The 12,531-nt window shown below is 50.8% G+C and overlaps 1 protein-coding gene across 1 annotated transcript; it reads right to left on the reverse strand.

Annotated features, from left to right (window-relative positions):
• Nucleotides 1-7,956: 7,956 nt before the first annotated feature.
• Nucleotides 7,957-10,614, reverse strand: LOC125943122 (uncharacterized). Its single transcript, XM_049661516.1, has 2 exons — nt 10,531-10,614; nt 7,957-10,295 (listed from the first exon to the last, which is right to left on the reverse strand). Exon 2 carries the CDS (start codon nt 10,151-10,153, stop codon nt 8,276-8,278), a length of 1,878 nt encoding a protein of 625 aa, XP_049517473.1. The 5' UTR covers nt 10,154-10,295; nt 10,531-10,614; the 3' UTR covers nt 7,957-8,275.
• Nucleotides 10,615-12,531: the final 1,917 nt, after the last annotated feature.

A 12,531-nucleotide genomic window follows, 5' to 3' on the forward strand; every position in this document is an offset into this window, starting at 1 on the left:
GGGCTGCGGATGGTCGCGTGACCACGCCGCAGTCAGGGCACCTGTGCGGCTCCTGGGGTGCTTCTTCGTCCTCAGTGGCTGTCGAGGGGCCAGGATCCTGCGACGGAAGGGAGTCAGGAGAAGGGAAAGGAGGGCTTCTCTCCCGGCGTGGCCGGTACTGCCGCCACCGCTCCAGCACGTTCGGTGTGAGGACGAAGCCGGAACGGAGCCTATGCAGCAGCACCTGCCCCGACCTGGGAAGACCCACGGGAAGTGGGTTTGGGTCTGGCGGGACACTCGCACGGAGTTCCTTCTTGCGTCGGTTGGCTGCTACTCTCAGAGCTCTGTCTTGGTCATACGGTAGTCCTTTTGTCGTGCTAGTTATGCTGGTGCTGAGGGTCTCTGAAGGATCCCGGGAGATGACGCGGTTGGAAAGAAGGGCGCGCGCCGCCTCATGGGCTCTCTCATTTCCCTGGATGCCCTGGTGACCGGGGATCCAATGAAGTGTTGCAGTGACCCCGCGGACCTCCGCACGCCTGAAGGCCTGCTTGACTAGAAAAACTTCTGATGAGGCTGTGTGGCGAGACTTGCAAGCATGCAGCGCACATTGGGAGTCTGTGTATATATCGATGTGTTTTGCATGCGTGTTGCTTGAGACCTGGTCTACTGCCCAGCCTATCTCCCGGAGTTCAAGCTCCGTTGGGTCGTCGGCATCGGCAGTTATGAAGGTAGAAATGCAGCTGATAAAACTGCTATCCTTACTCCGTATAGCTCTCTACTAATTTGCTACCGCAACTGATGCTTCACCATTCGGGTGATACTGCGACATTTTTCCCTACTTGCGACAGATGGCGCGTAGGGCACGCCAGTTCGCAGAGCGCGAGGCGATTCCTAATCGTGAAATTACCGACCGCCGGGGAGGGGGAAGAATTAAGTTTCCCCTGCTGAGTTTATTTTGCTCCATGCCAAAGGCTCAACGCACCGTCACGCTACGCTCAATCGGCTCTTCCGGAACCAAGGCAGCGTTCATGCCTTCCACGAGCGTTTCTGAGCACGCACAAGACCGTTCCTGCTGAGCAGCTGTACCACACCATGGGTACCACACTATGGTCCACACGTTGGTCTAAGTTGAAAGGACTGTAAAGGTTGTGGACTCAGGGCCGTGGCTTCTGAGCCTGACGACCAGCTGAGGCTCTCACAGACCGACACAGGCAGACAAGCATGGAGCACCACCTTTACTTGGTCGTATCCAGGTAGCAACTGCAGCGTATCCAACTGTCCGTATCCAGGTAGCAACGGGCGCATGCCCCGGAGCGGGCATCATGATGGTGATGGTCGCTGTGGTGATGGTCGCTGTCGATGTCAGCGCCCCACAACGATAACCTAAAGCTAACTAATCCTTCATTTGTCACTGCACACGTCGACGGTTTTCCGTCGGTCTTATTTCGTGCACCATCGAGGTACAACGCCCTTAACGCCATTGCCAGCGTTTCTCATCGCGCCAACGTTGTGGAATGTTTGGTGTCTGCGAAGGGGCTGTTTCAGCTGCGGAGTAGTTTTAAGGCGAAATCCTTATATGCCACATGAAGCGAAAAATCCGGCGTCTGTCCGGCGTTATCATCCGATGGTATCAAAACTCACGTAACCAAGTGATGCCGTCACGTTTTCGGCGCTGGACCTGCTGCTGCTCACACTGCGAAATCCCACGGTGAAGTGAATGAAGATGAATTAATTAAGGTCAAATAAAGTGTATTGAGGTGGATTAAGATAGATTAAGGTGCAATAAAGTGGATTAACGGTGGTACAAATTAGAGCAAGGTGGATAAAGGTGGAGTTTTAATTTAGGGTGATAACTGAGACAAGCTCTCATGTTTTCGCCTTGAAATTACGTAAGGACACTTAAGTGACTGTAAACTTTTTCTCGCCTGCTGCATAGCACCATGTCGTACCTGTGCATTGTTAGACCATCGCCGGAAAGGGTGCTGCGCAATGCTAAACCTTGCCATTTCTTTCAGTCAGTCTGTCAAACCGAGCTCGAAATCGAACCGAAAACCTTACCCGAACCGATATTTTTATAACGTGCCTCAGCCCGAACCGAACCTGAACCGAAACAAGTCTTAACGGTTACCGGTTTGAAACGAAACGGTGAAAGCATATAGGGCATATAGGGCGATAACAGGTACTAAATAGGCAAGCGGGGCTTCAAAATGATTACTTCTTCATTCGGCGCTCCCTTCAAGCAGATTGTTACGACTCACATGTTGCGTCGTATGCGGGAATGGATAAACGAAAGGTAAGTGCTATATCAATCAGGTAATTGTGAAATCTGCAGAGTACAATCAACCTCTTTCTATGGATTTCATAGATTATAAAAAGGCATTTGATTTAATGGAGATACCAGAAGTCATGGAGGAATCGCGTAACCAAGGAGTACGGAAGGCATACGTGAATGTCCTGGGAACTATCTAGAAATATTCCACAGCAACCTTATTTCTCCACAGAATCTATGTAAAAAATTACCTATCAAGAAAGTGGTCAGGCAAGGAGGCGCAATCTCTTCGATGCTATTGATTGCATTCTTAGAAGTATTCAAGCTATTAGAATGGGAAGGCTTGGGAGTGAGGATCAGCGACGAATTTCTCAAGAACATGGTAAGAGCAGCGCAAGAATAACGGCAACACAAGACAGAGAAAGACACAGGACAGGCGCTGAACCAACAGCTGACTCTCTTATTGCCCAGGCATAGGAATAAATACAAACAGTCCGACTGCGCGCGCACCCTCACGCTACTGGTGTTTGCCACATCTTTCGAGGAGGCTGATTTCACAATTCTCACAAATGCTCACCAATCCACCTGTCTTGGCCCACTTTGACCCGTCCGCACCTACAGAGGTCCGAACCGATGCCAGTGGTTATGGGATCGGCGCAGTCTTAGCGCAACGGCAACACGGACACGACCGTGTTATAGCCTACGCTAGCCGGCTCCTGACAACTGCAGAGCGCAACTATTTCATTACCGAGCGCGAATGTCTTGCTCTCGTCTGCGCAGTTTCAAAGTTCCACCCATATTAAATGCGAAGCATTTCTTGGCGAACATTTGCTACTTTGAGAGTATCTATCTATCTATCTATCTATCTATCTATCTATCTATCTATCTATCTATCTAGCCGCCTACGTCTTTGTACTCCCATTGTCGTTTCGTTCACTTATTGGTATGTACCAAAATTGGCATACTATGACAAGAGCATATGACGAACATAAATGATATGTCATGATATGAATGTCATGACATGCGTGTCATGTAGGTCATGAAACAGCCGCCTACGTCTTGGTGCTCTCATGGTCGTTTCGTTAACTTGGTAGGTACCAAAATTGGCCTAATATGACAGGAGTGTATGACGAACAGTGTATGACGGTCATGACATAAATGTCATGATATGCGTGTCATGTAGGTCATGACAATGACCCAGCAAAAAGATTAGCACTCCAAAACCACTGAAATTGGTTCGGACGTGGGTACTAAGTGAAGGAAACACTAAAGGATGGTGGTGAAAGTCATAGTCATGAGCATGACTCAGCGAAAAAAGATTAATCTCAAAAACCACTGAAATGGGTTCGGACATGGGCACTGAGTGAAGGATACACTAAAGGATGGTGGTAGAAGTTCTATACATGAGCATGAATCAGCAAAAATGTCAATGACTCAGCGAAAAAAGATTAACACTCAAAAGCCACTGAAATGGGTTCGGACGTAAGTAATAATTCAAGGAAACACTAAAGGATGGTGTTAGTGGTGATAGTCATGACCATGAATCAGCAAAACTGAGAATGATTCAGTTAAAAAAGATTAACAGTCAAAAACTAATGAAATGGGTTCGGATGTGGCACTGAGTGAACGAAACGGCTAAAGGTTGATGGTCGAAGTCATAGTGAAGAGCATGACTAGGGCTTTTGCCTTAAGGTGTCTTAGGTGTATCTAAAGGGACGCCTGAGGACTCATGACATGAATTTTATGTGATGCGTGTCATGTAGGTCATGAAAGAGCCGCCTACGTCTTGGTTCTCTCATGGTCGTTTCTTTAACTTGGTAGGCTCCCCGCACACTGCTTCGCATAACATCGATTCCCACAGCGCGTGGGATCTGCCGGCTTTTTTATCTGACAAGCCTTTCTCAGTAATCACAAACCATCGTGCGCTCGGTTGGCTTTCGTCACTCAAGCATCCTACTGGCCGGCTCGGTCGACCAGTAGGACTACAAGAATATACCTACACAGTGACATACAAGTCGGGACGCCAACACCAGGACGCAGACTGCCTCTCTCGCTACCCAGTCGGAGACCCGACCGTAGCGCTACGTCTGATACTGATACCGACGCCTGCATTCTCTCTGTTTTCCAACTGCTCCATGTCGCCGACGAGCAGCGCCGTGACCCGTCCTTGCGTATCATCATTGACCGCCTGGAATCCTCACTTGCCGGCAGTTCCCTTCGCTTATTCACTCTTCAAGATGGCGTACTCTACCACCACAACGTTCACCCGGACGGCCCAGCATCACTCCTTGTAATACCCAAACACCTTCGCTCGGCTGTTCTCCACGAACTTCACGACCTCCCCACTGTCGGCCGCCTCGGTGTATCACGTACCTACGACCGGATCCGCCGACGCTTCTTTTGGCCAGGGCTTGCTCACTCTGTTCGAAGATACGTAGCAGCGTGTGAGAAATGCCAGGGACGCAAGGCACCATGGACGCTCCCTGCCAGGTTCCTTCAACCACTCGACATTCCCGGGGAGCATTCCACTTACTTGGCCCTTTTCCTCTATAGTCTGTTGCGTCCCAAATCGGCCGGGCGCATTCTTTGATTGTTTTCCACCGAGGCAGGCCCTTTCATCGGCGTCGCCCAGACAGCGACAGTCCCCGACACCGACGAGACGGGCAAACAAGCGCCCCAACTCGGCAGTGCACATTCTTTGGGTGCTTCCCCCGGTTCCACCCCCTTCATCAGCGGCCGCCTACCTGGCGACGCGGCCCGACAGCGGCAGTGACGCGATGACAAAGAAGCTCACTTAGAAGCGACCGACCACAACCGCCACCCTTCGTTAGACGCGGGGATTAGTGCAAAGGACATTCTCCCGACCCTGGCAAGATGACCGTCGGAGGGCAAGAAACAAGTCACCGACTTTCGTGGAAGGAGTGTCAACCCCCTGTTTTCGGATTGCCTCGTCCCTGCTTCGAAGGTGCAACATTAGAGGCGGAGTTCAGCGAACAAGACGGCCCGTCTGATTGGCCGCATCAAGGTCATCTGATTCCCTAGTCGGGTCAACTAGGGAAGAATGATGTTTTATAAGGAGACACCTTGCGTGCAGTGGGGTGTCCTGACGTGTTCTGATATGTGCTCAGACATGTAGTGAGCTGAGACTTTCGAAGTGCTCCCCCGTGGAGTGGGCTTCCATATTTGGAGCCACTGTAAATATGTAAAATAAATCCTTTTTTCTCTCGCTCTTACTCCCGGACGTACTCATCCCTCTGGCTGAAGGATCACATGCCTAAACGCTAACCCGTTCCCAACAATACCTCTGGGAACAGGTGGATCGCTGTGGCCACGGATTACGCCACGCGCTACGCCATCACCCGAGCGTTTCCTACAAGCTGCGCCACAGATGTCGCCGATTTTCTTCTACGCGACGTGATTTTATTACATGCAGCTCCACGACAACTTCTCACAGACCGTGACCGGACATTCCTATCAAAAGTTATCGCAGACCTCCTGCAGTCCTGTGCAACGAGGAACAAGCTATCCACGTCATACCATCCGCAAACAAATGGCCTCACGGAGCGTCTGAATCGCACTCTCACAGACATGCTCGCGAAGTAAGTCTCTTCAGATCACACTGACTGGGACCTCGCACTACCGTTTGTCACGTTTGCGTATCATTCCTCGCGCCACGACACAGCCGGTTATTCCCCATTTTTTCTTCTCTTCGGCCGACAACCAGCACTGCCCCTCGACACAATCCTCCCTGTTCGCACGCCACCGACCACTGAATATGCACTTGACGCCATCGCCCGCGCTGCCCACGCAAGCGAAATTGCCCTGTGACCGCCTTTTGAACTCCCAAGAGAGTCAAAGGCGTTTGTACGACCGGCGACACCAAGACGTGCACTTCCCGCCTGGTTCTTTGGTGCTTCTGTGGTCTCCGTCGCATCAGGTCGGCCTGTCATAAAACTGCTGTCTCACTACACATGCTCATACCGAGTGCTTCGTGCCGTGACTCCAGTTACCTACGAAATCGACCCTGACGCCCCATCTGCTTCCCAGTCCAGTGATACCGTACACGTTACACGACTGAGGAAGTATCACCCTCCCAGTGATGAGTTTCAGACGCTCCGAGAGGTCGCTTCTGCTGCCGCGGTATTATGCTACACGCGTGTTGTACTTGGTCGTTTGAATGAGGCGCGCGGGCGCCATCACCCAAGCGAAGAGCTAGTAGGAAGTGTGAACTGGGCTCGCGCTCTGAATGCCACCAGTCATCGCTGCAACCGCAGCTGTAAATATAACCTGCAAATAATTTCTCGTTTAATTGACTCGTCCTTCGCGTAACAATAGGCTATTTCAGAAATATTTTAGCGCATAAAGTACGTACTTCAATGCGTTCACCAGAAGCGGAGTTATTGGCAATCAAACACGGCCTCCGCTGTGCTCGCGTTCCTTCTTCTATGAATTGCACTGCGAAGGCTGCGGCGGAGTGGGGCGTGGCCACAACGCTCCCCCTTCTAAATGTCACCGTAGCGCGCAGTTCAAAATTCGTTTTGATGTTAACGTAGACACCACGACTCTACGATTTTGGTGCCTACGTCGCGCTAAACATAAGCCAAACGCGGTTCTTCTCAGGGAGCCGCAGTGCGCGCTTAGCAAGGGGAATCGTGGGGCCACCCTGCGGCGGGCGCGGTATCTACGCTACGTACCCGACCGCAGCTACCAAAAGCAGCAGCGTATGGGAATCCGCTTTATTACGAAATAAAGCGGAAAAATTGTTGTGCCCGTGTAACCTTTCGTGAAGGCAGGCGCCAGTCTGTCCAATGTATACGTTCTTCCACACGACGGTGGGATGTTATAAACAACACCACATGCACAGGAAACAAATCGATTACGATGATTGACAGAGTACAGGTTCCGCTGTGACTGGTCTGTTCTTTATCTATTTACTGCGGCACAAGCTCTTCCGACTTTTCCCTGAGCTGAAAAAAAGAACATTTACGTCAAAACCCTTGGCAATCTTCTCAAGCCGTTCAAAAGAATTTCAAACCAATTTCGATCTATCCCGCTCGTGTTTTTTCACTCTCCCACGATTTCTATCAAAAGCCGAAAAAAAAAAGACGCCACGGTAGGTAGCCTTATAGGACTAAATACTGAATTTGCTGTTCCCTACAACGGTTTGTAACTTTTTCACTGAAATGTATCACTGAGAAATATTTCTGAAAGCGGTTCTTTAATTCTACCTGCAATTCAAGCAACCACGTACATTAAAGCAATGCGCAGTTTCGCAAGGTTACTGCAGATTTGAAACAACGATGCATCAGGCTCATCTGCTTACGTTTCATTGTTAAAGTTTACGACTTTTGTTCGCGTTATTTGGGACTACCGGTATAGCACGAGATACAACATAAGCAAGCTGCTCCTGCCGATGTCTTTAAGCTTACGTTTGCACTTCAGACAACCTAAATGCTTGGCTGGCACGCATCCGCCTTCCCTGGTCTCTGTAGCAGAGGCTCAGCTTGTCACACGCCATGGCAAACAGATAGCGCAGACCAATTTTCTATGGGGCTTATTGCTTATAGCTTATAACTATATATATATATATATATATATATATATATATATATATATATATACTGCAGTAGAAAGCAGGCATCTTTTCAGCAGTCGAGATGGACACCGTGGACGCTCAAGGAGGAAGTTGGAGGCCTCATTTATGGTGGAAGGACGCGTTTACAATTAATATTTTTCATGGCTACACACAAGCAATTACCAGCGCTAGAATTCGCGGTCACAGAAAGTATCACCAACCTTCAAGTTACAATCTATAAGAATTTCGATGTTTCTTAAACAGCACATCTTTAAGCCGCAATTAAATGTGTAGAAAATTTTAGGCGCAATCAGAACTTGAACCACGCAACATTACCATGAAAAAACCTCTCATGAATGAACGAATTCCACGGACTTTATCGCACAGTCTTCCTCTTATGATTCTAGCCCAAAAAGAGAGTACTTTGTCTACTTTCCAAGAGACACAACGGTTCATTCGGCAGCGCTTCCGTAAACTACCGTAGCCGACCCGCAGCCATCGCACGCGCTGCCTTGCACGACGCCAGCGGCCGGAGGTGACGCAGTGGTCGTGCCACCGCCGCCGCCGCCGGTTGTGGTCGGCGAAGGTACGCCGAAGTTGCGGTCGCGCACCACGCCCTTGACGTCGGCCCTTCCGGACTCGTCCTTCCCCACGCGCGCCGTAGGTGACGACGAGTACGCGGCGAATATCTTGGCCAGCTCCTCGGCCGAACTTTCCTCGGAGCAAAGGCCGCCAGCTGCGGCTGGTCGCCGCTCAGGCACTGTGATCTGCAGAGAGCAGGCTCTGTGCAGTGTCTTGGTCGAACCGCTGCGTTGCTTGCGCACCACCTCCGAAAAGGACGACTCCGACTCGGGCTCATTCCAGCACTCTGTCTGAATGTACTTGGAGACCATTTTGATCTGCCCGAGAAAGTCGTGCCAACAGCCCTGGATGCCACTCGCAGTATTGGGCGAAGACGCGTTTCCAGGCCCCAGCTGACCGAGGTCGAGGTCGTCGGTGAAAGAACCCGCACCGAACGCCATGTCCAGGCATCCGCGGTCTTCTTCTTCTTCCTCGTCGTCGTCACCATCATCTTGCTTCGAGACGAACGGCTCTTTCGTTTCCGCGCCCGTCACGCAGGCCGACCTGCTTTTAAAACGCGCGATTTGGTTTCGTTCGCCCGCCTCCGTGCGGCTCATGCTGACGAACACGAGAGGCGCCTCGTGCACCACGACGTCCTGCGATTGTTTCTGCTTGTTAGCTTCGAGGTCTCCGAGCTCTGTCGCCGCGGCTGGGCTTCCCGGGCGTTTGCCGACTCCGCGGTCTCCTTCCTTGTTATCTAGAGCGCTGCTGACCGGACTTCTTTGCGCTTCTTCGCTACCGGCGATACACCGCTGCGCATGCGGCTCGACAGCCTGCTTTTCCTCGGCTGGGCAGAGTTGCTGCAGTAAGCTCGCTTCTCCCATCGAAACATCGGGGCGTCTTTCTTCGCTCTCCTTTTCACAGGTGTCTGTCGGATTCGACTCGCGTTTGCCCTCGCCCTTCGAGGATGCACCTCCTCGCTCCCCGCGGGGCTCGCGCAAGCCGTTCCGCTGTTCCTGTCCGTCCTCGTCGGCCATGTCGTACTTGAAAGAAGAGCGAAGCTCGAGACACTCCATCAGATCGCTGAGGATGGCGTTCAAGACGGCTTTCTCATTGACCAGCTCGGTTTGCTCCGCGGCTTTCTCGACTGTCGCCGCGCTCGACGCACTGCACAGCCCAGGGTCGTCAACGTTCGTCGAGGTGACGTACGCGACCACGCTGTCCGTGGCCGCGGAAGGGGCAGGTTTTGGGTCAGGCGCCCTGGCGGCGCTTCCGGCATCGTCGTCGCTGGGGAACGGCCGGCCCAAGCACACGTGCAATGGGTCGCGCAAGATGTTGCTTCGCGACACGACCACCACGGCTTCGCGACGGTGTTCCTTGCTGCGGCGACTTTTCTTTCGCCGGGGCTTCTTGCAACGGCTGCCGCCCTCGGCGCCATCGATGCTCGTGAAGCTCGTCCTGGACAAGTCTTCTGGCGTCACGCCGCCTTCGGGAGACATGCCCTTCGACGGCATCGCACTCGAGCCGGGAGTGCCTACAACGGAAGGTTCCGCGGTCGGGCCTCCTGTCGCCTGCTCGTTGGCGTCGACCGTGTGCGGAACGTACTCCAGCGCGCCGGGAACCTCATCGTCAGCCATACGCGCCTCACTCTCGTTTTCGACAGCGTGCAGCGGGACCGTGTCCTCGTCGTGGACGGACGCCGCGACGCTGTCGGTCGACGCGACGCTCGCCGCGGACGCTTGCGAGGTGTCCTTCTTCTCCTGGTTCATGTCTGACGCTGCCTCTGGTGCGAGAGGACGGGCAGCACCGCGTTCTCGACTGACGAGCCTTGTCTCTCGAGGCAGGGCGCGACTGCGTCTCGCTCGGAACCCGTCACGGCATCACTGCGGCGTCGTGCCGGCGCTGCACGGTCTGGACACCCGAGGAACAAGAAACCAAAAGTAGTGTCAACTGCAAGAGGCGCTTGACTGTGCGCTCTGTGCAAAATCAAAGTTTTTCCCTGCATTTGATATCGATTCTAGAGCCAATGCGCTAGTTTACTAGTAGCGTAGCGGAAGCTTTCGTGGCCTCTCCGCAGATGGCCCGCGCAATTACAGACGTAGTCGCAAATACCGAGAATAGCCTAGAAGTATATTATTGCACTTACCAGAAATTTGGAATCATTAAAGCCGATCAATGCTTCCAGTGCCGAGCTGGACGAAGTGGTTACAATTTCGACGTCATCTTTGTTGAGCTGCACTATATTTTTGGCACGGCAGGTGCTTCCATTGATATCGATAGCGTTCACCCGTAAAATATGAAGACGACGAAAAATGCTCACTTTTTTTTGGGGGGGGGGGGGGGGGGGGCGGAGACAGTTTTCATCTCCGTAAATATAAAAAAATATTCGGGCAGAACTAATCTACGATGGCTATCTACGTATGCGAATAGCATTCTATTGAGGTGAAAATGTACTTACTGTACACTGAATGGGGTGTGCATTGTTCTATGTACACATTATTAGCAATCTATCTTATCATGGGTGTGTATTTGGTGATGACAAATTGTGATGATAATTATTATGAATAATCATTCTGTATTATGACTTTGTATTACGAATTGCCACTTACTCAGTGGCAATTATCCAGTGACCCACATTGGCGTCAAAGAGGTTCGTTTAAGAGCGGCACATACCGAGACGCACATAACCAGTGACTCAAGTTGTTTTTAGACTATACGCTGTCTTCGGGACTGGCTCATATTTTTGGTCAGCTAGTTAGATAGCCGAAAAGAAAATTGGTTTGGCAATTCCAAAAATGTCACTCGCCTTAAAATGACTGCCCGTGTCAGATTAAGATCGGTTTTATTAGACATTTACTTTTGTTTGCAGGAAACAATTTCAAGTCCACAAGGATATTTGCAGAGCGCCTTTGCATCGGCGTTTCAATGAGGGCTTCTAGTGACGACTGCCCTTTGCAGTAAATATCATACATAATAAGCAAACGTAAGTACATAAAAGAACCACTTATAGATCGGAGGTCATATTGAGCTGATATGAAGCAATCACTCCCCCCCCCCCCCCCCCAATATATGCTATCCTTACAAATTTTCAGATGTGAATACGAACAATGTGCGCGGGTGTTGAAAATGTGGCGTGTTTCTAACACGACACGACCTGCAGTAAACAATACTAAATTCAAGCTTTTTACACATGTATGTACAAATTCTGTCGCGTCTGCTTTCTTCTTTGTGTTCCATCCGCAAGAAAATACGAAATATCTTTCACGGACGTAAATTATGGCTGAAAAAAATGTAAGTAGATTGTGGAGCCATTTTTTATTCACTGCGGCAATGTTAGAAAAACAGTTTTTGCAATCTTGCACACTTAGTCCAAAAATAAGCTTTTGTTCATAGCTTTCCTTGTGGGTCCGTGCGTTTGTGTTTAAGGTGAAGGGGGGTGCGGTCAGGGCACGTGTGTTTGTGTGCGTGCATGTGCACGCACGCGCTCGTGTGTCGGGAGACGCAAGGATTAATAATCGCGAGGCGTAAAGAGAAATGTTTATGCTTTTTTTCCTTGCCAGTTAGTTTTTTTTTTTTTATTGCGCATTCGATGTGACCTGAATTGTTCATTTATTTAATTCTGAAAATTCCTCTTTCTCCAACTTCGTTTTTCTTCTTTCTTTTTTCTATGCTTGCTGGTAACTGTGTGCGCCCTTATGTTAATGTACTCAGTCTTATTTTGATTTACAAGTTATTCATTGTAAAACTATTTTTCGACCCCAAACTTCTTGGGTTGTTCGCCTTAGGGGGTAAATGTCATCGCTTAGGAACTAAAACATGAAGAATAAGTCGACTACGGTTTGTCCGAGTCAATACTTTTAGTAGGAGATGAAGAAGAAGCCGGCTTGCCGACTACTGGTGAGGCCACAAGAACCCTTGCAGTACTTCCAAGGATCTACAACTACATCTGCAACAAGAGGCCACGTCGGGCATGGAGATCGCAACACCGGCCTCTCCGTCCTTTCCGCGCACTCCGGAATCTCCGTCCCCTCGTCTGCCGACAACGCCACGTCGAAGCGATTCCACCGTCTGTTCTACGCCAGTACTGATCGCTGCGTCCTTGGCCTTGGTTTTCCTGCTGCTGGCGGCGTTTGCTTTCTTCGGCGTG

The sequence above is a fragment of the Dermacentor silvarum genome, chromosome 2, assembly GCF_013339745.2.
Source record: "Dermacentor silvarum isolate Dsil-2018 chromosome 2, BIME_Dsil_1.4, whole genome shotgun sequence".
Lineage (NCBI taxonomy): Eukaryota > Metazoa > Arthropoda > Arachnida > Ixodida > Ixodidae > Dermacentor > Dermacentor silvarum.